General features: G+C 42.8%; 2 protein-coding genes and 1 long non-coding RNA gene across 4 annotated transcripts in view; 2 read left to right on the forward strand and 1 right to left on the reverse strand.

The window, feature by feature from the left end:
* Positions 1–27684, forward strand: part of DIP2B (disco interacting protein 2 homolog B) — a 354733-nt gene that overhangs the window by 302297 nt on the left and 24752 nt on the right. For both annotated transcript variants that reach the window (XM_068267346.1, XM_068267347.1), the window contains exons 20-37: positions 1351–1431; positions 3842–3969; positions 5366–5480; positions 6941–7142; positions 8619–8728; positions 9361–9441; positions 9621–9744; positions 11375–11496; positions 13769–13880; positions 15115–15224; positions 16200–16330; positions 16969–17137; positions 18065–18235; positions 19036–19097; positions 22274–22331; positions 23136–23210; positions 23460–23634; positions 26852–26975. In XM_068267346.1, the coding sequence (XP_068123447.1) occupies positions 1351–1431; positions 3842–3969; positions 5366–5480; positions 6941–7142; positions 8619–8728; positions 9361–9441; positions 9621–9744; positions 11375–11496; positions 13769–13880; positions 15115–15224; positions 16200–16330; positions 16969–17137; positions 18065–18235; positions 19036–19097; positions 22274–22331; positions 23136–23210; positions 23460–23634; positions 26852–26975 (2150 nt within the window). The remainder of the gene's footprint in view (positions 1–1350; positions 1432–3841; positions 3970–5365; positions 5481–6940; positions 7143–8618; positions 8729–9360; positions 9442–9620; positions 9745–11374; positions 11497–13768; positions 13881–15114; positions 15225–16199; positions 16331–16968; positions 17138–18064; positions 18236–19035; positions 19098–22273; positions 22332–23135; positions 23211–23459; positions 23635–26851; positions 26976–27684) is intronic.
* The window catches only part of ATF1 (activating transcription factor 1), a 355624-nt gene that overhangs the window by 233722 nt on the left and 94218 nt on the right, over positions 1–27684 (forward strand). The gene's annotated exons all lie outside the window — the stretch shown is intronic.
* Positions 5146–27684, reverse strand: part of LOC137545760 (uncharacterized) — a 38239-nt gene continuing 15700 nt past the window's right edge. Inside the window, exons 2-3 of the long non-coding RNA XR_011026095.1 lie at positions 8587–8650; positions 5146–5474 (exon numbers count right to left, since the gene is read on the reverse strand). This is a non-coding gene — a long non-coding RNA (uncharacterized lncRNA). The remainder of the gene's footprint in view (positions 5475–8586; positions 8651–27684) is intronic.

The raw sequence follows: 27684 nt of genomic DNA on the forward strand, positions 1-27684 counted from the left end.
TTTTGTCTGGTGAGCTATATCATCTAAATTATATTTTCATAACTTCATTAGTGTGAGTTTAACAGCACTGAGTTTTTCATCAGTTTATGCTGTGGAAAACGAAACATTGGAAGTCAAGGTAAACTCAGACTTTAGATTTTCCTAATCTAATACTTGGGAATACACGGTTCGTTTTTTAGCTGATTAGATGGTTCCATAGATAATTTCCGACATGTCCGATCTCCCTTTTGATTCTTTTGCTGCTCGATTTCTGATAGAGGTGAATGGAAAAAGATAAGAAAAACAAGCAGAAGATAAGAGAAATGACTGCAGAATCGAGCGGCAAGAACGATCGAGAGCAAAAACGCACGGCAGAAACAAAACTTGTATTCCCAGCATAATAAGATTGTCAGTAGTAGGAGAAAAAACAGTTTGGTATTTGCAGCTCATGTGTAATAGGATAGCTTTAATAAATTCAGCCTCAGCAGTACAGGATCGGGAAGGATTGAACTTTTTATGAGAATGCAAATTGAATGTTTTTTTTTTTTGTTTTGTTTTTTGTAAAAGCTGGATTTATTAAAGCTATCTCACTACACATGAGCTGCAAGTGTCAAACTGTTTTCTCTCCTACTACTGTATGTTGAAGTGTGCTTTTCTATCAGTTTTGAGCACGCAATTGCATGTGACATACTGCCCGACCTGGTCTTCTAAGAACGTCTATAAAACAGGAAAATCCTTCCCTCTAATACACTAGCGACTGTAGTGCCTGTTGCTGTTACTACTGACTAAGGCCAGAAACCCACTAGGAGCGATTTCTAATTGTTAGCGATGCTATGGGGGATTTTTATAAAATCAAATCGCTGAAGTGGGATCACAGCCATAGCATTACATTAGCAAGAGTTTTTAAATCACAAATCACTCAGAAAATAGCTCCTAGTGGGTTTCTGGCCTAATACGATTGTCTGTGACTGTTTTGGCTAGAAAGCTAAAGTGTGTCCAGGTGTCCCCTGACATTGTTGGCCCCTTCTTTAGCAGTAAACACCTCACCCCATTGTCTTTTGGTTCCTGTTTGACCTGCAGAAGAAGTTCCTGCAGCAGCAAGCCTTTCGTGCCCCCTCCCTCCCCTCTTTACAGACCAGTGTGTCTGTCACTCCAAAACTAAAGGTACCCATACACTACATACCCTAAAAAAACGATTTCCCGTCAAAATAAAGCAGATTTGATCACTGTGATTGAATCTGCTGTGAAATCATTATCGCAAATGTTGACCAATCGACCGATTTCCACCTGTAATCGATCTGTTCAGGCGGAAAATGTATCTCGGTCGCCGAGGTACTTTATCACTCATATTTTTGTCATTCTTCTTTCCAGGTCTTACCAGTAAGTGCCGCTGGCACCCCAATTGGAGAAACTCCCTTCACAAGGACAGGATTGCTGGGATTTGTAGGGCCTGTAAGTAGTTGGGCATGTTAAGTAAATGAAAAGGCCATGTGTACAGATGAAACTGATTGTTCATTCTCAAAATTGTATTGAGATTACAGCTCAGTTTAACCAAACATGAAACAATGCAATTTTGTAATAGTAATCTTATTGTTAAATTAATATGAACTGAAGTTTTGAACAGAATGCTTGTTTTGTGGACCAAAATTCTCGCAAGCTATTTTTATTTAGTTTCTGGATTTAGCCGGGGGGGGGGGGGGGGGGGGGGGAGGGGTCAGTTGGTTGTGACCATGTGAGATTCAAAGTGGGAGCAATAGATTTCCCAGCATCCCTGCATTACAGTACCAGGTGTTTACATGTGGAGCTGGACTTGTTCATGGAAAGCCGGTGGCTAGCAATTGTAATAGGCTAATGGAGAGCTATTTTTGCATAGTACGGTTTTCTAAAATGGCCTTTTGAGTGCCGCCCACCCCCCCCCCCCCCCCCCCCTCTAGATTTGAGATATGTGCACCCAGTTCACCCACAGCTGCAAGCATCAGAAGCCTGGTCTTGTTAATAGCTGGGACAGTTTGCTTACATCTAGCACCACTGCCCTCTTCAGCCACACAGTGGCAATGTTGTACAGGAAACAGATGGCCTTCCTACTCATTTCATTAGAGAGTCAGCCTTTCTGCTGCAAAGTAGATCCGGTGGCCAGAGTGTGCTGGATGTAAAGTAAAAAAACTAAGTCCCAGTTTTTCATGTTATGCAGTAACATTGGATACATCTGCTATTACTGAGATAGTGGAAAAAAACCGATAGGCGCTTGCTATATAGGGAAAGTGTATGGGCGTGTGTGTATCATTGAGGGTTGTGTTGTGTGTTTTGATAATGATTTAAAGGGATACTGTAGGGGGGTCAGGGGAAAATGAGTTGAACTTACCCGGGGCTTCTAACGGTCCCCCGCAGACATCCTGTGTTGGCGCAGCCACTCACCGATGCTCCGGCCCCGCCTCCGGTTCACTTCTGGAATTTCAGATTTTAAAGTCTGAAAACCACTGCGCCTGCGTTGCCGTGTCCTTGATCCCGCTGATGTCGTCAAGAGCGCACAGCGTAGGCCCAGTATGGTCTGTGTCTGCGCAGTACACTCCTGGTGACATCAGCGGGAGCGAGGACACGGGCGTGCAGGCGCAGTGGGTTTCTGACTTTAAAGTCAGAAATTCCAGAAGTGAACTGGAGGCGGGGCCGGAGCATCGGTGAGTGGCTGCGCCAACACAGGATGTCTGCGGGGGGCCATTAGAAGCCCCGGGTAAGTTCAGCTCATTTTCCCCCGACCCCCCTACAGTATCCCTTTAAGCAGCCCCGAACTCCTGCACAGCACACTATGAAAAGTCTTTTTCATGAAAAGTCTTTATACCGCATACTGTAGTTGCTGAAGAGATCCACTGCCCTGTGTTTGTGTGTTCAGTTTACCCAGATTAGTGTATCATTAGTTCTTATCTTATATGTGAATAGACTGCAGGGACACTGCTTAGGCAGCACTCCCCATACAGTAAACAGTGAAACTTAAAGAGAGCCCGAGGTGGGCTCATAAAATAAAAAAAAAAAAGGCTACCTGATCCGGGGGGCTGTGCGGATCAGGTAGCCTCAAAAAACGCCACTCCTGTGGGCCACACTGACCCTTTTTCACTTTGGGTCACAAAGTTGGAATGAGAGATTCATTCTCTCACTCACAGCGTGCAGGAGAGAGGGATTCCTGGTTTAAAACCGCCCGCCAGGGGCTTCCTGCAGGGTTTCAAGAGCTGCCATTGGGCAGCTCTCTCCCTAGCCGCACCCCTGTCATTCCCCCGCCCTTACCTCCGATATAGTGACAAATATTGTTGCTAATCTTGGGGGGGCCATAACGCAGTGGTGGGGGAGGGGGCAGAGAACGGCGGTGTGGGAACATAAAGGCATGCCATGAGGCAGAAAACATGCCTATGTGTCCCATCTGCCCCCCATGGATCCGCCTTGGGTTCTCTTTAACACCTTCAGTGCTCCCTGCAAAGTGAAATCATGTTCTAAACTTCTAAAATGTTTTTGTTCATAAAGGTTATCATACTGTGGCTAATACCTTAATGCAGAGAGGAAGTGTTTAGTTCCACTTTAGAAACTAAGGTCAATACTGAGTCCTGTTTGCTTTGCTCAAGATCAAATGATTTGTTGTTCTGCAGAGATACAAAGCCGCCTTCCAGAACCATAATATACAAACCTTCAGCAATATGGCCTGGCTGATCATGTGGCTACTTCCAGTGCTGTGCCGTGGTTGGACACATAACTACTTATGACAGTAGTTATCTTCCAGGCGTCGTCTTATTGTGTGTTTATGTGGATTCATTCATTTTTGCATGGTTTGATCCTATTTCCGCAATGTAACATCCACTGCCTCTGTCTGTGTTTCCAGGGAAGCCTTGTCTTTGTAGTGGGGAAGATGGATGGTACGCTGATGGTGAGCGGACGGCGACACAATGCAGATGACATCGTAGCAACTGCTTTAGCTGTGGAGTCATTTAAAACCTTGTACAGAGGAAGGTAATGTCATTCATCTTGTGGCAACAAAAAGTAGAGATCTTATATCACAGCACAATTTTATAGTTCAGTTTTGGAGACGCGGTTTTGCTTTGATCCTCTCTCCAGCTTTAGTCATGTCAAGAGTTAGAGTACTTCTTTAAAATCTGCTCTCTGACCTTCGCTACACAATCCTTATTTCCTGATTGCCACTTTCATACATTCTTGCAACTGAGGTTTTCTTCTTGTAAAAACGTCCCTGCATAGTTATGGGATTACCAGTTAGATCAGGCTTTCTCAACTGGGGTTCCCTGGAACCCCAGGGTTCCTTGAGGACTCTGCAGGGGTTCCTTGGCATTCCCCCATCGTGGGGGAAGTATAATAGAGCACATTATAATAGGTGGTACTGTAACGAGAAGCACTAAATTGGGGCATCAGGAGCCGGTATAATAAGTTGCAGTGTAATGGGGTAGTGAAATAAACAGCCACACATACTTTTAAAGACCATGCCTCCTGCAAAATAAATGCAGGGGTTCCTCGAGACCAAAACATTGTTTGCAGGCGTTCCTTGAGATCAAAAAGTTATTTTCAGGGTTCCTCCAGGGTAGAAAGGTTGAGAAAGGCTGAGTTAGATGAAGCAGCTCCAACATGTTAACATTTTGCTGAAAGTTTATACATGCAGCTTAGTAAAATTGTTTGTTGATTATTTAGAACACCATGGGAACGGGTTATGCACCTTTAAAGAGTACCAAAGCCAATATGTGACATGATGAGATAAACATGAGGATGTACAGTATAAAAATACTAATAACCAGGCTGTTTTACTTGCTTTATTATGCTGCCTGAAAGCGTTAATTTCTAGGCATGGAAGTGTCAACTTTTGTCTTTTCTCTACCTTGTCGGGAATATAGTATATATCACTGATGAGCAGTACAGCCATAAAAGTATTCTTGGCAGAATACAACTTCTGAGAGCAGGGAGAGATTATATACTTGAACTGTTGACCATTTTTCTAACTCTGGGACACTTAATAGGCTGCCATTGATTAGAGACTGTAAAACATTCAACCTACAGTACTTTGTAACTGTTCAAATATAAAAGAAAACCATTTGATACTTAAAAGTAATTTTTAGGCGTAGGAGAATAAATATAATTGCTTATCTCTTCAGTTTATTTTTATCTTTGGTTTACTTTAAAATGATTTTAAACTAATTATTAAGGAAGATCATTTGTGGTCCTGGTCATTCCCATGCTTCTGAACTCCATCTGGTTGGTGGTGCAGCAAGGTTTGCTCTTGTGTTAAGTGTGTGATTAATATACAAAAGGTGGCATGACGGACTTGTCTTCACCACCCTGTTAGTTTTGCTGTCAGGGATGCTAATAATACTGATATCGTCATGGATTTTATGATTCATTTCAGGATTGCTGTGTTCTCTGTAACGGTCTTCTATGATGAAAGGATCGTGGTTGTGGCAGAGCAGCGGCCGGATGCTTCCGAGGAGGATTCATTCCAGTGGATGAGTCGAGTCCTGCAAGTAAATACTGACAATCTATTCATTTCATTGAAATTGCATGGTATTTATTTTATAAATATAATATGGGGTACTTGTAATTTTGGTTACATAACCCATGTAAACATTAGTACTACACATACACTTCATTATCTGATATGGTTATTTTCCGTTCTGGTTTGCTTTAAAGGACAAATATAGCGAGAGAGATATGGAGCCATAGAGTTTTAGCCATAGACCCTGAACAAGCATGCAGCAGATCAGGTGTTTCTGACATTATTATCAGATCTGACAAGATTAGCTGCATGCTTGTTTCTGGTGTGATTCAGACAATACAGCAGCCAAATTAACCAGCAGGGCTGCCAGGCAACTGGTATTGTTTAGAATGAAATATATATGGCAGCCTCCATATTCTTCTCACTTCAATTGTCCTTTGAGTTTTTGCCTACAAGACCAGTGCTTGTTGTTTTTGAACAGGAGTCTTAAAAATGTGTTTATTATTGGTTTGTTAATCACCCATTGTTCTCTACTTTTATCATGCACGGGTACTATATTGTACATTCATATAGTGTGACTGTGTAGAGTATATGTAGAGAATATAAATTAGTTCTCCACCAAATTATAGGCAACACTGTAAACTCGCAGTCCTAGAGTCTCGGGTTGATATCTGGGCCATGGACACTGTCTGTTTAGAGTATTTATTTTCTCCACATCTTTTTACGAGTTTCCACCAGGTACTCTGGTGTCCTTCAACATCCACAAAACATACAGATAGGTTAATTGGTCCCACCAAAAATTGGACTACTTCTACTACAGTAATATTAGACCTTGACCATTGTAGAGATTAGGCTGTAAGGTCCTCTGTGGGGCAGTTAGAGACATGACTCTATTCTGCTTGCAATTGCGCTCACATGGCCTGGAGCGTTCTGCGCAGGTGCAGAACTACCAAGCCTGTGCAGAAAGCTCCAGGCCACATGATCGCGAGCGGCACAGGCACAGAAGATGCCGATCTGGTGAGGTCGGCACCTTCAATGGAGGGCATCCCAGGACACCAGAGCTGCATCGAGGGACATATTGGCTGCCAGGGGCTGGATGAAACCCCGGGTAAGTAGATCTTTTTTTATTTAAATTCCTCAAATGTGTCCTTTAATAAATTGACTGCTAAAGGGTTCAAGGCTTTGTTTAGAGACCATTTTCAATTTTTTATAAGCCTGGAATGAATATTTGTTGATATTACTGCTCCTGCCGGTACAAAACCCTGTTAGTCAAGGTAAAAAAAAATCTCAAATTCAGATACCGTTAAGACTAAAATAAGTTATTACACTTTAAACTGATGCAGAGCTAAAAAGCATAGCTTGCTGTGGCCATTAGACAACTGAGATCTGTCTGTGGCCACCATAAGAGGTTTGTGTCTTTTAACGTTTTCTGAAGAAAATGTAATTTATATACATATTGGTTTATTTTTTGTTTTTATTTTCCTGTAGGCCATTGACAGCATTCACCAAGTGGGAGTCTATTGTCTTGCCCTTGTTCCTGCCAACACTTTGCCAAAAACCCCACTTGGAGGAATCCATTTATCTCAAACTAAGCAGCACTTCCTGGAAGGCACTTTACACCCGTGTAACATACTCATGTGTCCTCACACATGCGTGACAAACTTGCCAAAGCCACGGCAGAAACAGCCAGGTAAGGTTACAGGTTATGTGTAAAAAAAACCACCTTTTTTTTTTAGAGTCGTACATTCTTATATATGGAACATGTGTATATGCTATAAAAGCAGAGGGAACAAATTTGAGAAAGTGCTGTTCATGGTAACCAGTCAGATTCCATAGTAGAAGGGCTAGATGTGAAAACAAGCCTGAGCAGAAGCTGCTTAAATTAGTACGTAACTGAAAAATAAATTGGCCAGTTACCTGGGGATTCTTCCAGCCCCCTGACATCCTTCTGGTCCCTTGCCACCCTCCACTGTCTGCCCCCATAAGCTGGGCAAATTGCCGGAAACTGTGCATGCTTTGTGCTGGCCGTGTGCCTCATCTTCTAATGTAAGCAGAAATGCTTTCTGAGTGTCTGACTGTGTTTAGGAGAGTCTGCCGTGTCAGAAAAGTGTTTACTTAGTTGTATGAAGTGAGGAATATAAACACGAGATAACATTATCTCCAGTTCAGATGCGTCCAGCGAACTTGTAAGTCCTGTGTTTAAAAGTCCTTTGAATGCTGTTCTAGTAAAAAAAAATAGTGGTAGTATATAATATGCTGTAAATAATAATTTAGAGCAAAGAAGAAATGCTGGGTTTCATTCCGCTTTAATTACAAGACAATCTGATAATTTCTCTTGCAAACTAGCAGTGTTGTCAAATAGCTTCTGTGGTATGCAAATATGCCTTCAAGTGACATTAGACTAGTCTTTTTATGTCTTGCATTAGTTTTTTGCTGTGTTTAGCCTTCCTGGCGGTAACCCCGAACGTAGTTCGGGGTAAGCCGTGCAGGAGGTTTTCTCAGGCCCTGCTGGGCCGATTTGAGTATTTTTTTATTTTTTTTTGCTGAACGCAGCTAGCACTTTGCTAGCTGCGTCAGCACTTCGATCGCCGCCGCCCCGTGCTCGATCGCAGCTATCCGCGTCGCAACACAGCCCCCCTCCCTAGACCCCTGCGCTGCCTGGCCTATCAGCGCCAGGCAGCGGCAAGGGGTGGGTCGGGACTCCCTTAGACGTCCATGACGTCGGTGACATCATCCTGCACCGTCGCCATGGCGACGGGGGAAGCCCTCCAGGAAATCCCGTTCTTTGAACGGGATTTCCTGATCGCCTATCGCCGGGGCTGGGGGGATGCCGCTGAGCAGCGGCTATCATGTAGCGAGCCCTAGGCTCGCTACATGATTTAAAAAAAAAAAAAATCAAAAAAACGGCTGCGCTGCCCCCTGGCGGTTTTTAATAGACCGCCAGGAGGGTTAATGGTTTAGCGCAAAAATTTAATTTTGAGCTTCTTGCCACTTTAAGGTTTATGGTAGGTCCAAACGCCATTAAAGGAAGTAGAAGTCCCTCTTTATTTATTAGTGAGTGACCTGTGTATAATGTTTTCCTCTTTGTCTGCCTTATCTGGAACGTGCGATTCTATTGTCACAGATTCACTAACCTGAGCTGTCCCCTTTTTCCTCTGCGCTAAAGGTGTTGGTCCAGCCTCTGTAATGGTTGGGAACCTGGTAGCAGGGAAGAGGATAGCACAAGCATCAGGAAGAGACCTTGGCCAACTAGAAGAAAATGACATGGTAAAGAAGGTAAATGGATATCCTTTTTGTTTTTTTTATAAAGTTGGATATTGTGATTATTCCTTCACTGTTCTATATTCCTAGTACAATAATTAGAAAAATCAGGCTAATGCCAATGGGAAATAGTCAGTCCCGCTTTCATTTATTAGCAGGCCTTTATTATGTCAGTGTCAAAGATAGAATTAGCTGATGGCTGCAGCAGAGAGTATATATGAAAAGAAAGTACCCATGACGCAACAGTTTTTTGTGACAAACTTTTTTGTGATATTGTTCAACATTGTTTGTCAAAAATTCTTTAAAACATGTTTCACGGCGTATGCCATCTGCGGGGATCGATCGTCTTTGAATGACGATTAAATTGGATTAAATCGCGGAGGATCCTTTCGATTTTCATTGACTTTCTCGAGTTTTGTCACGATTATGTAAACGATCGTCAACACGACTGTTCATTTATGATGGCGCTGACTACACTTGCTGGCTCAGCCAGATGGATCGGAGAACGGTCGCTGGTGGAGATTCCTGATCCATCTGGCCAGGGGTACTCCGCTTTAGAAACATTAGGAAGTGATGCTTTGGGTTTTCGCTTGCTCTTTGCTCTTTTCTGGAAGTCTCATGTAAGCTTGTTTCTGTTTTATTTTCAGAACCAATTCTTGTCTGAAATGCTGTACTGGAGAGCGCAGACCACGCCTGAACATAATCTCTTCATACTGCTCAATGCCAAGGTACTCCGTGTCAGTTTTTTAGTGTACTGTGCTGTGTGGTAGAGACTTCTCTTGTTATGATGGTATAGTCACACTCTAGCCATTAAATACATCTAAAGTTCTTATGTTTTGTAGGCATCTATTAGATGACAAAATTCCTTGTATTTTGTTTGTAATTTTACTTTTCTGTATGTTGCTAGGGAACAGCAGTTTGCACAGCTTCCTGTCTGCAGTTACACAAGAGAGCAGAGAAGATAGCCGCCACATTGGTGGATAAAGGACATCTCAATGCTGGGGATAATGTGGTGCTTCTATATCCTCCTGGTGAGTGACTCGGGACCTGAGGCAATAATGGCAGGGGGCAGCACTTAGCGTGACGTTTGTTACTGCGGTAATGTGTGTGTTGCTATGGTAACATGCAGTATGTTCTATATCCTGTTACCATTGCAACGCACACGTAACCACCGTTAACACACATTTTGTTAATACAGTAATGCAGCATTTTTACTATTGCTTCATGCTTCAAGACCATTATGCTCTCTTCTTTTACAAACCATGTTTTGTAGTAACAGTTTGTTGTTTTTAGCCTTTCATCAGATATACCCGTTATAAGTATTAAAGAACACCTGAAGTGTGAGGGATACGGAGGCGGACGTATTTATTTACCTTTGAACACTACCAGGTCTTCCTGTAATACTGCTATGCCAGGAATACACCATGAGTTTTTTTCGGCAGATAGATGGCTCAATAGATCATTTCTGACAGGTCCGATCCTGATTTCGATAGTTTTTCTGATTAATTTTCTCATAGAAGTGAATGAAAATGATCAGAAAAATGACTGGAAAATTGTTCGGAAAGTAAATCTGCCCAAAAAAAAACTTGTGTATTCCCAGCATTAGACAAAGACCCAGAACAACTTTTCAAATCCAGTGTTTCTGAGGTCTGACAACTGCATTCAGCTATGTGATTCAGACATTACTGCAGTCAAAGAGATCAGCAGGGCAGCCAGGTAACTGGTATTGTTTCAGTATGTAAATATGTAAATAAATATGGCAGCCATGCCTCTCTCTTCAGGTTCCATTTAAAAGAGAAACTGAAATAAACGTTCCTTTATGACTGCCGTTGTCTTTACTAGTGCACAGATTAATCTCACTTTTCTGGCCACAGTTGCAAAATGCGTCCTCCCTTTAATGAAGACTGCCATCTTGCTTTCTGTGAATTCATAAAATCTCATTACTTCCATAGGTTATATCTCTGGGTAACATTTGACACTTGCTGAAATTACTGAAGGGTTACCTCTGTTTCTGAGCTCCCCTGAGATGTATGTTTTGTACTAGAGAAGCACATCAACAACAAGGAAACATTTGTAAAGCGCTTTTCCCCTGTTGGACCCACAGCACATAAGCTTATCTCAGATTAGTACATAGTGATGTGTACAGGGGAAAACGTTATGTGACTAAAAAAAAAGTCAACCTCCTTTATGGCTTTTCAGATTTGATTTAAGTGTGTCCAGGGATGGAGCTGTCTTGATTAAGTTTGGCAAGGCATTCCACGGGGTAGGGGCAGCATGACAGAAAGCTCTGGCTCCAAAGGTTTTTAGTTGAACTCTGGGGGTGGTCAGGTTATTGGATCCTTTTGATCGGAGTTTGTGAGAGGTGTGAGGCAGTTACAACAGATTCTTTCGGTATACAGGGCCTCTTCATTGTAGGAATCAAAGTGAAATAAAAGTAATTAACTTCTGAAAACCGCATTAGGTATGCGAACAAAAGGTTTTGTTGACTTGTCTGTCTGTGTAGTATTCACCTACAACTTTTGTTTGTAAACAGATTCTTGAATTTGGGCTCATTTGAATCTGCTTATTACTTAAATTGTTAATTTGTTATCCGCTGTAAACATTTTATTTAGTAAATGTATGCTTTATTCTTGTTCCTTTACATTTCTTTTCTCTTTGTAGGAATTGAGTTGATTGCTGCATTTTATGGGTGTTTGTATGCTGGCTGCATTCCAGTGACTGTACGGCCTCCACATGCTCAGAACCTCACAGCAACCCTGCCTACAGTACGAATGATTGTAGATGTAAGTTCCTTTGATATATTGCATGGTAGACATCAGCATGTGGGTTTTGAACACTAGACTAGCATCAGTAATTTTGCACTCTGTATACCTGTATTGGTAAGGTGTCTGCTTATCACATACACAAGGATATGCTGTGGGCATCAGTTACTATAAAGATGATATTTATGCTCAGCTGTAAATGCTGGAGGTTTTCAGTACCCCTCTGCGCTCAATAGAGGGAGCTATGACATTTTCTGGTAAAGAGACTGTAGCTGAATTTCAAGAGCGTGGATTTTTGCAAGCAGTGAAAGTCAAAGGATTTCAGTGTACTTTTGTGATGCAATGACTCCAGAACTAGTATGAACTACATGAAATCCTCATTACAGAGGTCCACATTTACATAAAGCACAACATTTCATATGGTCTGTTCATGATCTAAGTGTGGCAGAGCAAACTTTCTAAACAGAATAAATAAAACAAGAATCAAAATGAAAACTAGTACATTAGGAAACACAAGATTTTTGCTTAATTGTCTTAAAGGTAACCTAAACTGAGAGGGATATGGATGTTTCGTTTTAAACAATACCAGTTGCCTGACAGTCCTGCTAATCTCTTTGGCTGCAGTAGTGACTGAATCACATACCTGAAACAAGCATGCAGCTAATCCAGTCTGAATTCAGTCAGAGCACCTGATCTGCATGCTTGTTCAGGGGCTGTGACTGGAAGGATTAAAGACACAGGATCAGCAGGAGAGTAAGGCAACTAGTATTATTTAAAAGGAAAAATCCATATCCTTCTCAGTGTAGGTTCCCTTTAAAGGAATCCTAAAGTGGGAGGTATATGGAGGCTGCCATCTATATTCATTTTTTAAACAGTGCTAGTTGCCTGGCTATCATGCTAAGCTTTTGGCTTTAGTTGTTTTGAGTCACACACCTGCAACAAGCATCCAGCCTGTGGAATCAGACCAGAATCAAAGCATCTGATCTGCATGCTCATTCTGAGCCAAGTGACTAAGGCTGCATTTCCACTTGTGCGGTGCGAATCGCCGCGGTAAAAATTCGCATGCGGATGCGAATTTCGCATGTGGGTCTATGCGAATTTTCATGCGGATTCGCACGAAAATTCGCGTGGATGACGATGTATGCGGATTTAACCATGGCAGTGCTGGTGTGCTTTTCCATTGTTTCTATGCGAATTTCATGCGAATTCACATGAAAATTCGCATACCAAAAACCTCATGCGAATTTCCTATTAAATACATTGTATGCGATTCGCATAGTGGTATGCGATATGCGAATTCTGATGGCTCTGCCATGCAAATTTTTTTTCTGCACAGAAAAACGCAAAGGAATCCTGACAAGTGGAAACAGTCCCATTCACTTGTATTGCTATGCGAATTTGCATGTGAAAAACGCATGCGAATTCGCGATAGTGGAAATGGGCCCTAAAAGTACTAGAGGCAGAGAGGCCAGGCAACTGGCATTGTTTATTAGAAAATAAAGATGGCAGCCTCCATAGCCCTCTCACTTCAGTTTCCATTTTAAAGGAATACTATCGATACCCAAGTGTTCGAAAATGACAGTGTGCAAATAATGTCTAAGTAGCTGTGTAAACATTTTCCTACTTTTCATGTTAAATATCAGAGGCAAAAACTGTAATTTATTGAGTTAGGATTTAGCTATATTGGGACAAATCAATTGCAGAAGGGGTGTCTGCTTCAATGTACAGACAGAGTTGCATATCAGACTACAGAAAGCAAATATCAAAGATATCAAACTCTGAAAGCAAAAACCGTATGAAAAGCTGTGACAATTAGTTACATTTCCTCTGCTCTCTTCAGACACGTCAGTCAGAAACACAGGACACAGGCGCTGCAGCTGTTGGGAGCTCTCTTCTCTGTCACACACAGAGCTACATATAGAGTTAACTGATCAAGTGTGAGGGGAATTTCCCCTCTCCTCATGGCTCAGTCAGCCCTCAGTTTTGGTGTCAGTAAAGTTTGAAAGTATTTTGCTAATAGTAAACAAAGAAGTTGCTACTAAAATGTATACACCAGTACTTGGCAGTACTTCCCAAACAATTCCTGGCAACTGGTCGAATCTTAAAGCCCTTATATGGTCAGACACGTTGTTATCCACAATGTCACCTCCTGATTTCAATCGAGCGACTTTTGACCTCATGGATTAAGTTGCTTTTGTTTGGTGAGCATGTTCTTGTTTTGGTGTCTTTGTTGCCTACTATTTGTTATTGCAGCAGAACATTAACCCAAAATGAATATGTCCATTTTATATAGGTTAGTAAAGCTTCCTGCATTCTCACAACACAAGCTTTACTGAAATTACTAAAGTCCAAAGATGCGGCGGCAGCGGTGGATGTGAAAACATGGCCAACCATCATAGACACAGGTAAGCAGTCATTTCTTCAGAAGCCGTGCCTAAGTCACGTGTGTTATGTGGTGCCAACTTTTTCCTCTGCGGTAACCACCTTTTATAGCATGTGGGAAGTTAATGTGACTGAATAGCCAAAATAGTATTACTCTTGACAGCCGAGGAAGAGTTAGACCTTACATCGGGTTTCTATTGCTACTGTATTTCTGGCTCTCTTTTAATGGAACAAAATGTGACTTGGGGAAGCATTGCCTAGCAATACATTACATAAGATCTGTATATGTATGTTTTAGTGAGTTTAAAGGGGAACTTCAGCCTAAACAAACATAGGCCTGGTGCACACCAAAAACCGCTAGCAGATCTGCAAAATGCTAGCAGATTTTGAAACGCTTTTTCTTCTTTTTCTGTAGCGTTTCAGCTAGCGTTTTGCGGTTTTGTGTAGCGGTTTTGGTCTAGTAGATTTCATGTATTGTTACAGTAAAGCTGTTACTGAACAGCTTCTGTAACAAAACCGCCTGGCAAACCGTTCTGAACAGGCGTTTTTCAGAGCGGTTTGCGTTTTTCCTATACTTAACATTGAGGCAGAAACGCATCTGCAATCCAAAAAATGCCTCACCCCGGGAGGATTCGTTTCTGCAAAACGCCTCCCGCTCTGGTGTGAACCACCCCATTGAGATAGATTGACCAAGCGTCTTGCGGCTGCAGAAACGCTGAAAAAGCCGCTCGGTGGGCACCAGCCCATACTGTCATTAAGTTACATTAGTTATGTTAATTAGAATAGATAGATAATATAATTTTTTACTCACCCTGTTTTAAAAGAACAGGCAAATGTTTGTGATTCATGGGGGCTGCCATCTTTGGCATGGGGGCGGCCATCTTTTTGGTTGGTTGAAAGGAGGTGACAGGGAGCATAAGACACAGTTCCAACTGTCCTGTGTCCTGATAACCCCTCCCAGCTGCATGTGCTAGGCTTCAAATGTCAAAGGCTTCGAATTGTGAAAAAAAAAATTTGCACCAAAACAGCAGAACGAGAACAACAACATCAGAAATCCCATCATGCTTTGCACAGCATCAGGGGAAAAATGCTCGGGCAGTTTTCTTCTGTGCAGCTAAAAATGAGGCTTGTATAAGAGAAACAAAGTTCTGATGCTGTGAAACTGTTAAAGAAACACCAGGCCTTTTCAGTGCTGCTGAGTCGATTTTTAGTCTGGAGGTTCACTTTAAGGCAAAATGTGAATTTCTTTTATTGCAGATGATCTGCCCAGAAAGCGGGTGCCTCAGATGTATAAACCCCCAACACCCGAAATGCTGGCCTACCTCGATTTCAGTGTTAGTACCACAGGCATGCTCACTGGGGTGAAGGTAGGTTCAATATCCACTTCTACCAAACTGATTGCAGTGAATGATTTTTCTTATGTTGCTAATGTCTGAAAAATACTGAAATGAACCTAGAGAGAAAGATTTTATATATGTTTTTACATATGACAAGTATTTCAGATATTTCAGCATTCTTACTTTAATTTATGAGCAGAGAAATAAAGTATGACCACCGGTTTTACTGACAAGAACGTCTATTGCTTGTGACAGTCTGCTGATTAGTGCATGTGATTACCTAACAAATGCAATGCATTCTACTCTGTGTAGTTAAATACACACAGAAAGAAAAGATTTTCTGGGTTGTTAGTGAGCCAGAGGGGCTTTAGGGGCCTTTTAAGGTTGGGAAAAAAACATTATTTGAACTTGCAGAACCCTTTAGACAGTCATAGCAGGCTGCAGTGCAAATAGAAAATCATTCTAATAACGGGCTACAAAACAAGTGTAGCACTGATTTTTTTTTTATTATTTTCAATAAGAATGGATGTTTTGAATTGCTGTTATGTCCTAGGTTCTCAACACATGGAACATATACCCCTGGGGTATTTTAGTTAGGTGTAGGGGGTATTTGAACTAAACATAGTCAATCCATTGGAGTAAGTTTTGAGAGTAAAACATTATAAATCCTATAATAACAAACCTGAAGATGTCTTTACAGTTAAGAGCATCGAGCAATGTTTGCAAAGCATTTATAGACAACTATGTAGTATATCTAACGGATATACATGCGTCAGGGTGTACCTGACATGTTACCCACAAAAGGGGGTATTTGGCTGGCTTATTGATAAAGGGGTACATGCTATAATGAATGTAAACACTGTTATGTCTGGGAGATTTAACATGGCTGTTATGAGTTTTCCCTCATTAAGCTATACGGTAAGTATCATAAATGAATGTAAATTAATATATATGCTCTCGTACATTATGTTTAGCAGTGCTATAAAATCTACTCTTTTCTCACAGATGTCCCATGGAGCTGTGAATGCACTTTGCCGGGCAATAAAGCTGCAGTGTGAACTGTACTCAACACGTCAGATCGCCATTTGTCTGGATCCATATTGTGGACTTGGCTTTGTACTTTGGTGCCTTTGCAGGTTAGATCCCCAAACATGCTAAGCATCTTAATTATGCACCATGTGGTCTACAATAGCATATCAAACTCTGAGTATTATGAGAACATATTTTGTCCTGCTATATTGAGACTGTAGCTAGTTCATTTTCCTCTTCCTTAACGATATACCTGCTATGTTTTAAAGGATACCTTAGCAGTACATTTTAAAAAGGACGCCTAATGTGTGTATGGGGAATTGTGTGGATGCTTACACCTCCCGGCATCTCCCTCTGTTCTCCAGTACTGATGCCTGTAATCTTCTTCCTGGTCGGTGTGGTCTGTTCCCTTTGACCCGAATATACTACCCTGCGCATGCGCAGTATGTCCGCCTTGCGACCATGCTATCGTGCCGTCATATGGCGTCGCTGGGGAGCGCACTTGCAAGGTGCCCAATCAGACATAGTGCGCATGCGCATCATAGTATGTCTGGGTCTGAGGGTGCCAACCAGGAAGAATATTATGGGTATCAGTACTGTGGAACGGAGGGAGATGCTGGGACTTGGGAGGTGTAAGCATCCGCACAGCTCTCCAAACACACTTTAGGTGTCCTTTTTAAAATGTATTTGCCGCTAAGGTATCCTTTAAGGGAGTGCTATAATGATGATTTCTTTGTGTCCGCAGTGTTTACTCTGGTCATCAGTCTATATTAATTCCTCCTATGGAGTTGGAATCCAACCTCTGCCTGTGGCTTTCTGCAGTTAGTCAGTACAAGATCAGAGATACTTTCTGTTCTTATTCTGTAATGGAGATGTGCTCTAAAGGCCTTGGGAATCAGATTGAGGTGCTGAAGGTAAGAGCCAAGTGCAGTTTTACATTGTCCTTTCCTCTGTATATTTGTGAACAACTGAATCTATGTTGGCACAGCTGGCAGCCAAACTGGCCATAGCCAGAATAAAAATGTTGACACCTGATGGAGCAGAAAGCCAAACTAAACTCAAAACTAAGCAAGGCAAATTCTAATAGCTTTCAGAATAAGTGAATATAAGGTGTACAGAAATGTGCTGGACAGAACATACCTGTTTCATTGGCCAAGTATGCCTGAGACTGCAGAACAACCTGCTTCATGTCCTCTCTGGATTCAGTTGGTGAGTGGGCCAGTCAGGTATCATCAGAATCCATTTCATTTGGCCAAATAAGTTTGCAATTATAAGAAATTTGACTCTGCAATTGCTTTATGGACACAGACGAAACAATACAAGGACAGACAGTATAGATATTACAAGTCAAGGACAGTATATAAGTTAAAGTGGTAGTAAACTGGCTGAGAAGTAGTCATTTCCAGTTATGTGCTGTAATGCTTTCAAGTCCTAGGAAATCTGTCATGGTTCTGCATTAAGCATGGCTACCACCTGAAAATCAGTTGGGTGCATAACCATGGATGCAAAGCCACATCCTGTATTAGTCAGGCAGTCAAAGGACTGGTTAGCACATGGACTTCTGAAAGAGCAAAGCGTATTTTTATTCAATTAATGTGTCAAAACACCATAACATTGACAATTGACAACGATATGGTGTTTTGACACATGAATTGAAGAATAAAAATACGATTTGCTCTTTGAGAAGCCGGTGTGCTAACCAGTCCTTTGGACTGACTGGCTACTGCCTTAGGGAAGAATCTGTTCAGGTGCCTGGAAGTTTCTGTTGTGACTGAGCTAAAATGAAGGTTGTGCCCTATTAAACATTGTAGATTACAATTTCATTTCGTTATTTCCTGTAGACAAGAGGTATAAACCTGTCTTATGTGCGGACCTGTGTCGTGGTGGCAGAAGAACGTCCAAGAGTGGCTCTCACATATTCCTTTTCCAAGCTATTCAAGGATCTTGGCCTGTCACCTCGTGCTGTCAGCACTACCTTTGGATCAAGAGTGAATACTGCTATATGTTTACAGGTAATGGGACCATTTTGTAATCACTTAGTCATGTAAATCCCTCCCCTCTTCCAGCACTGTTGGCAGAGGAGGGCTGGTAAAAGGAATGGATTTTGGTCAAACTCTGGGTGACTGCTGATGGTCAGGTTTGTTAAGAGCATGAAGCCCATGAGGCCTCTTTTAAATGCTTGTGACATCTGCAAACACTGAATACCAAAGCAGGGACTGCTCCTGGCCAGGGATGCGCTCACACTGAAATTCCTAATCGCACACCAATTACGAATTCATAATTTAAATGAGCATTAATTCGCTCAGGTGTGTGGCGGGGACAGAAGGGTTTAGTTACCCATAATTCCGCATCGTCCCTGCACTCCAAATAGCTTGCACGCGTCCTATTGGACGTGTTGCAAGCCTCACTGCGGGCACTTCCTTCTTCAAGCCGAAAGGAGGAAGTGCGTGGTGATGAGGCTTGCAACGCATCCAATAGGACGCATGCAAGCTATTTGGAGCGCAGGGTGGACGCGGAATTATGGGTAACTAACCCCTTATGTACCCGCCGCACACCTGAGCTAATTAATGCTCATTTAAATTACGAATTCAAGTGTTTAAACACTCGTTATTACTCGTGAGAGCATGCCTGCTCATGGCTCACTTTTGTGAAGAAAAGTAAAATTGTGTTTAATATTATTATTAATCAGAGGAGCTTTGTTTTAAAAAAAAAAAAAAATTGTTGCAGTGACAAAATTACAGCATATAAATGTGCTTACAACTGAATATGTGGGATTTTTTTCTAAGCATGTATTCTGTTTTTTTTTTTCCAGGGAACCTCAGGGCCAGATCCTACAACAGTGTATGTGGATCTCAAATCCCTTCGGCATGACAGGTATGGCAGAATGCAGAGGTGGATTTGTACTGTCTGCAGAGTAGGAGGAGCTTCTGATACTGGAGCTGGCTCTGGAAGTTGCTGCACCGGATTTATTGGCTGGTTACCAGAAATGGTGACATCACCTGCCAGTTAGCAGAAGTGTTGTAACTTGTATTAATACTTACAGTAGTATAATAGAGCACAGATTTGGGGAAATGTAATTTTCCTGTTTTAGTCTTATACCTTTTGTTGATTATACATTTTGCCAGGCTGTATTGCACCATTATGGCACAAGGAAGCAGGTGGCAAACTGCCACAGCTAGTGTACTTTTTCCAAACTGTTGCATCAGAAAAGCTACTGTAGTGTTTTTTGCTCTTCAAACAAAGGAATTTATTTCATGCTAAAGTAAACCTGAAGTGAGGAAACCCACTTCATGTTTCATACAGACTTAGTGTACCAGAGATGGTGTGTGCGTGCACTTGTTTGTATATAATCAGCTTTTGTGTTTACAATATAATTTTGGCACCCATTGCACCCAGTGCATTAATTAGCATACATAGGGTGTGCAGTACCTTCTTGTAAATATTGTATTGTGTGTACGTGCGTGTGTGTGTGTGTACGTGCGTGTGTGTGTACGTGTGTGTGTGTGTACGTGTGTGTGTGTACGTGCGTGTGTGTGTGTGTACGTGCGTGTGTGTGTACGTGCGTGTGTGTGTGTGTGTGTGTGTGTACGTGCGTGTGTGTGTGTACGTGCGTGTGTGTACGTGTCCATGAGGGTGCTTGGGGTCCCTTGACATCCTCCCCGGGCCACTCCACTCTCCCGGCCGCACTCTCCTGCACATGCGCAGCTCGGCCAGGCGCACACCCCCGCGTCGCAGTCCCGCAGCCTGGCGCATACTGAACAGAACGCTCTTGGGCACCGGGTCGCGCGCGGCCGAGCCATGCATGCGTTGATGACCACAACTGGCGGTGACTGATCCGTTTACCGGGAGGATTTCAGAGAGAACGGAGCAGCCTGGGAAGGCGTCGAGTGACTCCAAGCTCCCCATGGGACTGAAGGAAGCCCCAAGTAAGTATAAATTGGCCCACACACGCCATCTCTGGTACACTTTAAATAGAGGGTATGCTCTGGAAACCATAGATCCTTCCCAGTTCTCCTTCCTTCCTGTTCCTGCGCCGTCCCTGGTTAAAGTAATATGACCTGCTAGCGCTTTGGCACGCCTAGGTTAGCTTTTGGAACTACTCTTATCCCTGAGTGCATTTGTAATGTGCATGCGTGTGCCTGAACTCCTGCGTGTGTGGTATGGATCTGCTCATCTTGGAACGATTTAGGGACGCAAGTAGTTCCAAAGGCTGCCCGAGGAGTATAATGTTTACATTTATACAGCACGTTTCTCCTGCCTCTCCCCATATCCTCGTTAAAACGCATGCACACAAGGATAAAATTGCACTTGCAAATCACAATCAGATCACAGCACGTTTGCGATCTCTTGACCCTCGACATTGCCGACAAGTTGCATGTCAATTTCGGGGTGGCAGGGAGTGGCGGTGGGGGGATTTTGAGGCATGTCATGGACCAGGGAACATGCCTCTGTGTCCCAACTTCCCCAACTCGGATACACTTTAAAGCAGCAGTTAAAACCCAGCTACATTGGAACTCTTCTCTACTGAAACAACCTGAGAATAGTTAATCTGCCTCTGGAAGTTGTCGTGTTGCAGTGATGGCCATGCATTCAGTTCCCTCCTGTGCAGCCAGTGGCGTAGCTAGAAAGTATGGGGCAAAATTTTCATGGGGCCCTCAGAACTAGGCACACTTGAGCAATGCCACCTGCCCCTACCCCATGGAGTTAATTGGGCAAATTACATTCCAATGCAATGTACATTGTGCATAGTCCTTGGGCTAAGAGACAGTCAGAGGGTGGAGAAACAAAGGAAAGGCAATAGAGAACACATCAAGCACAGCCTGGGCCCCCTTTGCTCCAGGGCCTCATAGCAGCTGCTATGGCTATTGCTACGCCCCTATTTGCAGCCATTGATTGCAGTGGTAGTTGCTGCTATGTGCAGAGCAGCCGGGACACCTTGGTTTCTAGTGATGGGTCGTTCGCGAACGAGCCGGCTCTAAGAGCCGGCTCTTTGCTACGAACGACAAGAGCCGGCTCTCAGTTTTGAAAGAGCCGATACCTCAGCCGCCCCACACAGCTCTGGTTTGCCGTGTAATAAAGGGCACTGAGGCATGCTGGGAGATGTAGTCCTCCTCGTGCAGCTTGTAGGAGTGTATGGGGCAGAGCAGAGCAGTAGCAGGAGGGATTGCCCGAGCGAGAGAAGCAGTCTGGAGTTGTCATGGAGATGGGGGCAGGGCTTTTACTCCGATTCTGAGTGGCGTCTAGTGATTTTTAATGAAGAGCCGATTGAGAGCCGTAAGAGCCGGCTCTTTAATGGGAGCCGATTCAGAAGAGCCGATTCAGAAGAGCCGATTCTCCAAGAAGAGCCGGAATTCCCATCACTATTGTTTTCATGCCTGCGGGCACTTCCTCATAATGCCACATGGGGGCTGACATTGTGCTTGTCTTTACATGCAGAGGAGACTGCAGGAAGCCATCAAGCTGAAGACATTCATGTGCCAGCCCTTTGGTGCCTTTTTATATTGTAGACTTCATAAACGAGTCAAGTTTAGGAATAATCTGTGATTCTTTCACTTATAGCCAATATTCCAGTTCATAGTGGTGACAGCTAAATCACTTATACACCTAACAGAGTTGCATGATTGCCGCTAGCGCAGATAAAAGACGATCTGCTCAGTCATTTGTGCAGTAATCATATGTATGACAGGAAGTGGCAACCTGCTTTTATCACAGTCATCTCAAGTGATTCAGACAGCTCTGCTATTTCTGGCAGCCTGACAAGTTACTGGATAAAAGCCTGCTGCAGTGACCTCTCTGAACGCACAAAGCTCAGGCCTGCTGGGGACAATCTCATCCCCAGTATTAGGTCATTCCTTTCACCCTACAATCTGCAATGTCTTCTTTTTGAATAAAGGAAAAATTATAAGGATTGGAGCTGCTATTTTAAAACAAATTCCACTGTTATTTTCAGTCTTTGTCGTAGAATAAGAAATTACAAAATGCTTCATCTGTTTGTAAAAAACCATTGAATTGCTATTTGATGCTCAGTGCCTGTTCCTTTCTGCACGCAGGGTGCGATTGGTGGAGAGAGGATCTCCCCAGAGTCTGCTTCTCCTGGAGTCTGGCAAGGTAAACCTATTACAGAGCACCCATAATTCAGTCAGCACAGGCTGTGTTGTCTTCCTATGCGGTATCTCCAAAATTTAACAAATATGAATAACAGGAACAAAATAAAATGAAAACAACGATAACCACTTAACATCTCATCCTGTTTTCATACCCCTCCAACTTTTTGAGATAAGAAAGAGGGACACTTTAAAGAGACTCTGAAGTCTCTTTTTTTACCTTATTTTGTTAAACAGTTCTCTTCAGCATTAATGCCCAAGTGGAATCACCACATCCCCCCGGCAGATGAGTGGTTTATTTGTGAGAAATAGCCCTGCAAAGTTACAGCGCTCGCAGGGCTTTACTTCCTTGAAGAGGCAGAGCTTTACGCTGTAGCTCTGCCTCCTCCGCAGTCAATCTCTGCCGATTGCCGCCTTTCCCCGCCCCGTCTTCTTTCACTGAGAGAGGCGGAGATCCGCGGAGATTGATTTCGGAGGAGGCAGAGCTGCAGCACAACGCTCTGTCTCTCCAGGGCAGCACGATCTGTGACCTGCAAAGTCATTTTAGCTATGCCCCTATTAAATCAGCAATAACTTAGTCACTACATATGACACCTTAGTGATCTATACATCAGGGTTTTCTTTTAAGTACAAACTAGACTTTCTTTGGGTGCTTTTTTTTTTTTTTTTGCCAGGAACAAAAAATAAATAGAAAGGAAGAAGGGAAAAAGAGATTTTTTTTCACCCTACTTTGCAGTACGTTTCTCCTTTTACTTAATCATTAATTTTGTTTACACCGTCTTTATTGAAATGTTTATTTACCTGTTAGATTCTGCCTGGAGTCACAGTGATTATTGTAAACCCAGAGACCAAAGGACCGCTAGGAGATTCTCATCTTGGTGAGGTAAGTTGCATCTATTTTTTTTTCACTCGTTTTTATAGAGAAAAAAAAAAGCTCTAGAGAAGTCTACAACATTAGTAAGGGAAGGGAGAATGTCAGTGAGCCATTGCTGAGGCATAAACAGCAGAGGTTCTCTCTGACATTCTCACCCTTGTGACACAGGCCTTACTCTGGCATGTCTGTGCCATGTGCATTCTGCTTCATTGCTAATGTGTACCCCAACTTACTGACTTCATGTTTGTCTTCCTGCAGATATGGGTGAACAGCCCTCACACGGCCAGTGGATATTACACCATCTATGACAGTGAGAGTTTACAGGCTGACCATTTCAACACCAAGCTGAGCTTTGGGGACACACAGACACTTTGGGCAAAAACTGGTTACCTGGGGTTTGTCCGCAGAACAGAGCTGACAGATGCAAGTGGAGGTATTACTTTATTTTTGTAATTTCCGCATTTATATAGCACTGACATGTTACCCTTTAATATAAACCAGATACAGGTACCAATAGCTCTCCTGCATGGTACAGTGATTAGTGACATCACTTCCTGCAGGCTACATGCAGGAAATCTGAAGTATTCTATCAGTGAGACATGCTGCAGTCATTGATATTCCTTACCTGCATGCTCTAAAGGCTCGTTCGTATACACGTCCAGCAAAAGCGAACAACCAACTTGACAACTGTCATTTGCATACTGTGCATGCAAGCAGAACGACGGACTGCATGATAAAGCTGAATTCAAAGCAAGTACAAGTCTTGAAACAACAATATCAGCCTAACAGTTGTGTTAGTTGATCCGCCGGTTGGATCGGGCAAGCCACCTGTTATCAGTCGCTCGTCTAATCATTGGTCACACGAACACACACCCAACTATTGTCCAACAGACTAAATGTGGATGATAGTTGGGCGAAAAGTCGCATGTGTGAACGAGTCTTAAAGGTCCCCATTAATGATAGTCTTACCACTTCTATGAGGGACTACCTAAACTATCCATTGAAAGTGTATTTACTCAGTTAACCCTTCTCCTAAGGTACATGGATTTGGTAAGATTGTACATTCAAGATTGCACCATTGATGGGCACTTTAACCTCCCTGGAGGTATGATTATTACCTGATTTTATTGTTTAACCTCCCTGGCATTCTGATTTTGAGTGGCGCTCGGCCACGGGAGGGTTTTTTAAAGCTATTTTTTTTTTCAACTTGTAGCTAGCCTAGCGCTAGCTACATGCTTCCCCCCTCCCTGCGGCGTCCGCCCGTACCCTCCGATCGCCGCCGGCGTAATTTCGCAACAGGAAATCCCGTTCTGAATGGGATTTCCTGTATGGGCTTCCTCTGTCGCCATGGCGACTATTGCGATTACATCATCAACGTCGTGACGTCAGGGGGAGTCCCGATCCACCCCATAGCGCAGCCTGGCGGTGATTGGCCAGGCTGCGGAAGGGGTCTGCGGGGGGAGGCCCTCTTTCGTGGCGGGTAGCAGCGGAGCGGTGGCGATCGCAACAAACACGCAGCTAGCAAAGTGCTGGCTGCGTGTTTGAAAAAAAATTGTGCAAATCGGCCCACCTGAGCTCGTCCGTAACGCCCAGGAGGTTAAAGAGACTCCGTAACAAAAATTGCATCCTGTTTTTTATCATCCTACATGTTCCAAAAGCTATTCTAATGTGTTCTGGCTAACTGCAGCACTTTCTACTATGACAGTCTCTGTAATAAATCAATGTATCTTTCCCCTGTCAGACTTGTCGGCCTGTGTCTGGAAGGCTGCCAAGTTCTTCAGTGTTGTGGTTCTGCTATGAACTCACCCTTTCTGGCCCCTCTATGCACACTGCCTGTGTGTTATTTAGATAAGAGAGAAGAGAGAAGCTGCTCTAATCAGCTGGATAAATCGTCCTCTGAGCTGGCTGGGCTTTCACATACTGAGGAATTACAAACAAGGGCAAAGCTGTTTGCAAGAGGAAAAGAGCAGCCTGAAACTTCAGTGCATGGGGGAAAGAAACACACAAATGATCTCTTGAGATTCAAAAGGAATGCTGTATATAGCCTGCTTGCGTATGGATGTATTTTCTATGTGTGGACATACTGTACATCAACCTACTTCCTGTTTTGGTGGCCATTTTGTTTGTTTACAAACAAACTTTTTAAAACTGTTTTTAACCACTTTTAATGCGGCGAGGAGCGGCGAAATTGTGACAGAGGGTAATAGGAGATGTCCCCTAACGCACTGGTATGTTTACTTTTGAGCGATTTTAACAATACAGATTCTCTTTAAAAGCAGTGCCATTTTTTTTACAAGTTTTTAGGCCCTAAAAATCATACTGCTAGATAGATCTGTGACAGCCCTGCACATTCCACACCTCAGATGTATCCAACTCGGGGTTACCGCTCTGGGCTACAGATTTCCATCCTGAGCCTGACTCAGGGTTACCACCAAGGAGGTTAACCGCGCAGGAGGATTTCTCAGGCCCTGCCGATTTGCAAAAATTTTTTTGCTAGCTGCGTGTGCACTCCGATCGCCGCCGATTAGCCGCCGCTCGTCGCGCCCTTCTTTGAACGGGAATTCCTGATCGAAGCGGGTGGGGGGATGCCGCTGCGCAGCGGCTATCATTTAGCGAGCCCTGGGCTCGCTACATGATTTAAAAAAAAAAAAAATTTTTAAAACTGCTGCGCTGCCCCCTGGCGGTTTTTAATAGACCGCCAGGAGGGTTAAGCAAACCTCCAACATTCCTGAGGTCTGATGCTGCTTTTAATATGCACCGGTACTCTATGCAAATATATCAAGCTAACAGACTGTATTCCTAACTCCTCTACTTCACATTCCCTGGCATCTGATCCTAAAAATCCTGAGCTGAAGCCAGATGCCTTGTTATAGAAAGTAATGAGGAGTTTTCTCCACTTGCCTTGATTTTTTACTTCAGCATAGGCCAGGGGGTGAGATGAAGGGGGGGGGGGGGGGGGCGAGAACAACAGCAGGTGATCACTTTTAGTAACCGCCACCAAGGAGTGCAAAGTTTGCTCAGAATGCAGCAGGTATTGGATTAGTGAGTTCATAAACGCTGAGAATTGCGTTGAACAGGATAGAGACAAATTACCCCCTTTGCCTCATTTTTATAGCCACAGTTACACCCCCTGATCTCAGGCATAGTTACAGTCTAGGGCCAGTTGTGTTACACTGCAGTTTACCAGGCTATCAGGAAATCAGAGGCACACAGATAAGTATGAAGAGAACGCACACTTCAGGAGTAAAACTTTTAGTCTCTTTGTACTGTTGGAATAATCCTGTAGATCTGTGGTCATTTTCAGTTAATAGGACTATTTAGTTCCCACTGCTACCTGTATTATTATTTATTATTTTATGCTGTAATTATAGCAACCCACTTAGGACTCAGTACTGTTGCAATAAATGGGAGATGCAAATTACAAATGTCCATTGATAACGAGTCCAAACTATGATACAAGGAGAAGATGACTTTGCTAGTTGAGCTTACAATCTGATTAACTGTACAGGGCATTCAGATGAAAATGTGATTCTTCTCATTTAGATGATAGAGAGAAAGCTATCACTTTTATTGACATTATGGTAGCTGGATTGTGAAGCATTGCTTGGCAGCAGATTGACAGGCATGTTCCTTTGTTGCTTTTTCTGAAGGACGGCACGATGCACTGTTTGTTGTTGGAGCACTGGATGAAACACTGGAGCTAAGAGGACTGCGCTACCATCCTATCGATATTGAGACATCGGTGTCGCGCACACATCGGAGCATTGCTGAATGGTATGTAGCGCATCAAGGCATTTTCTCATAATGGGCCTCAGTCATAAGTTCCCAAAACTGATAGTATTGCCCCTACATAAGATTGTATTCATTATGGGAGATAACACATGGGGGACAGCTGTTAAAGGATTCTTTTTTTTTTTTTTAATCTTAAAGAGGAACTGTGGTGAAATTAACATAATTCATAACATTGCTTATTTTTTACAATATTTATAGTTTATTTAATCAGTGTCTGCCCAGTGTAAAATCTTCCCTCTCCCTGATTTACATTCTGAAATGTATCACTAGTAGTGACCTCTTTAGTTCTGCCTTGTGATCTCTGCAGAATGTTCATTAAAGAGGAACTCCAGCCTAAACAAACATACTGTCATTAAGTTACATTAGTTATGTTAATTAAAACAGATAGGTAATTATTATTATTATTATTATTATTGATTTATAGAGTGCCAATATATTCCGTGGAGCTGAACAAAGTAAGAAACAATCATGGGGTACATAATAATACAGACAATGGTGTAAACCAATATACATGATACATAATTAGTGACAAAATACAAAGAATGATACAGAATACAAATTATAGAAGTGGTAATGACAGTGATAAAATTAACATGATGAATAAAATGTATAATGGTTACCAAGACACAAAAGGATGAGAGAGCCCTGCCCTTGCGAGCTTACAATCTAAAGGGAATGGGGGGGGGGGGAC

The sequence above is a fragment of the Hyperolius riggenbachi genome, chromosome 2, assembly GCF_040937935.1.
Source record: "Hyperolius riggenbachi isolate aHypRig1 chromosome 2, aHypRig1.pri, whole genome shotgun sequence".
NCBI classification, from domain to species: domain Eukaryota; kingdom Metazoa; phylum Chordata; class Amphibia; order Anura; family Hyperoliidae; genus Hyperolius; species Hyperolius riggenbachi.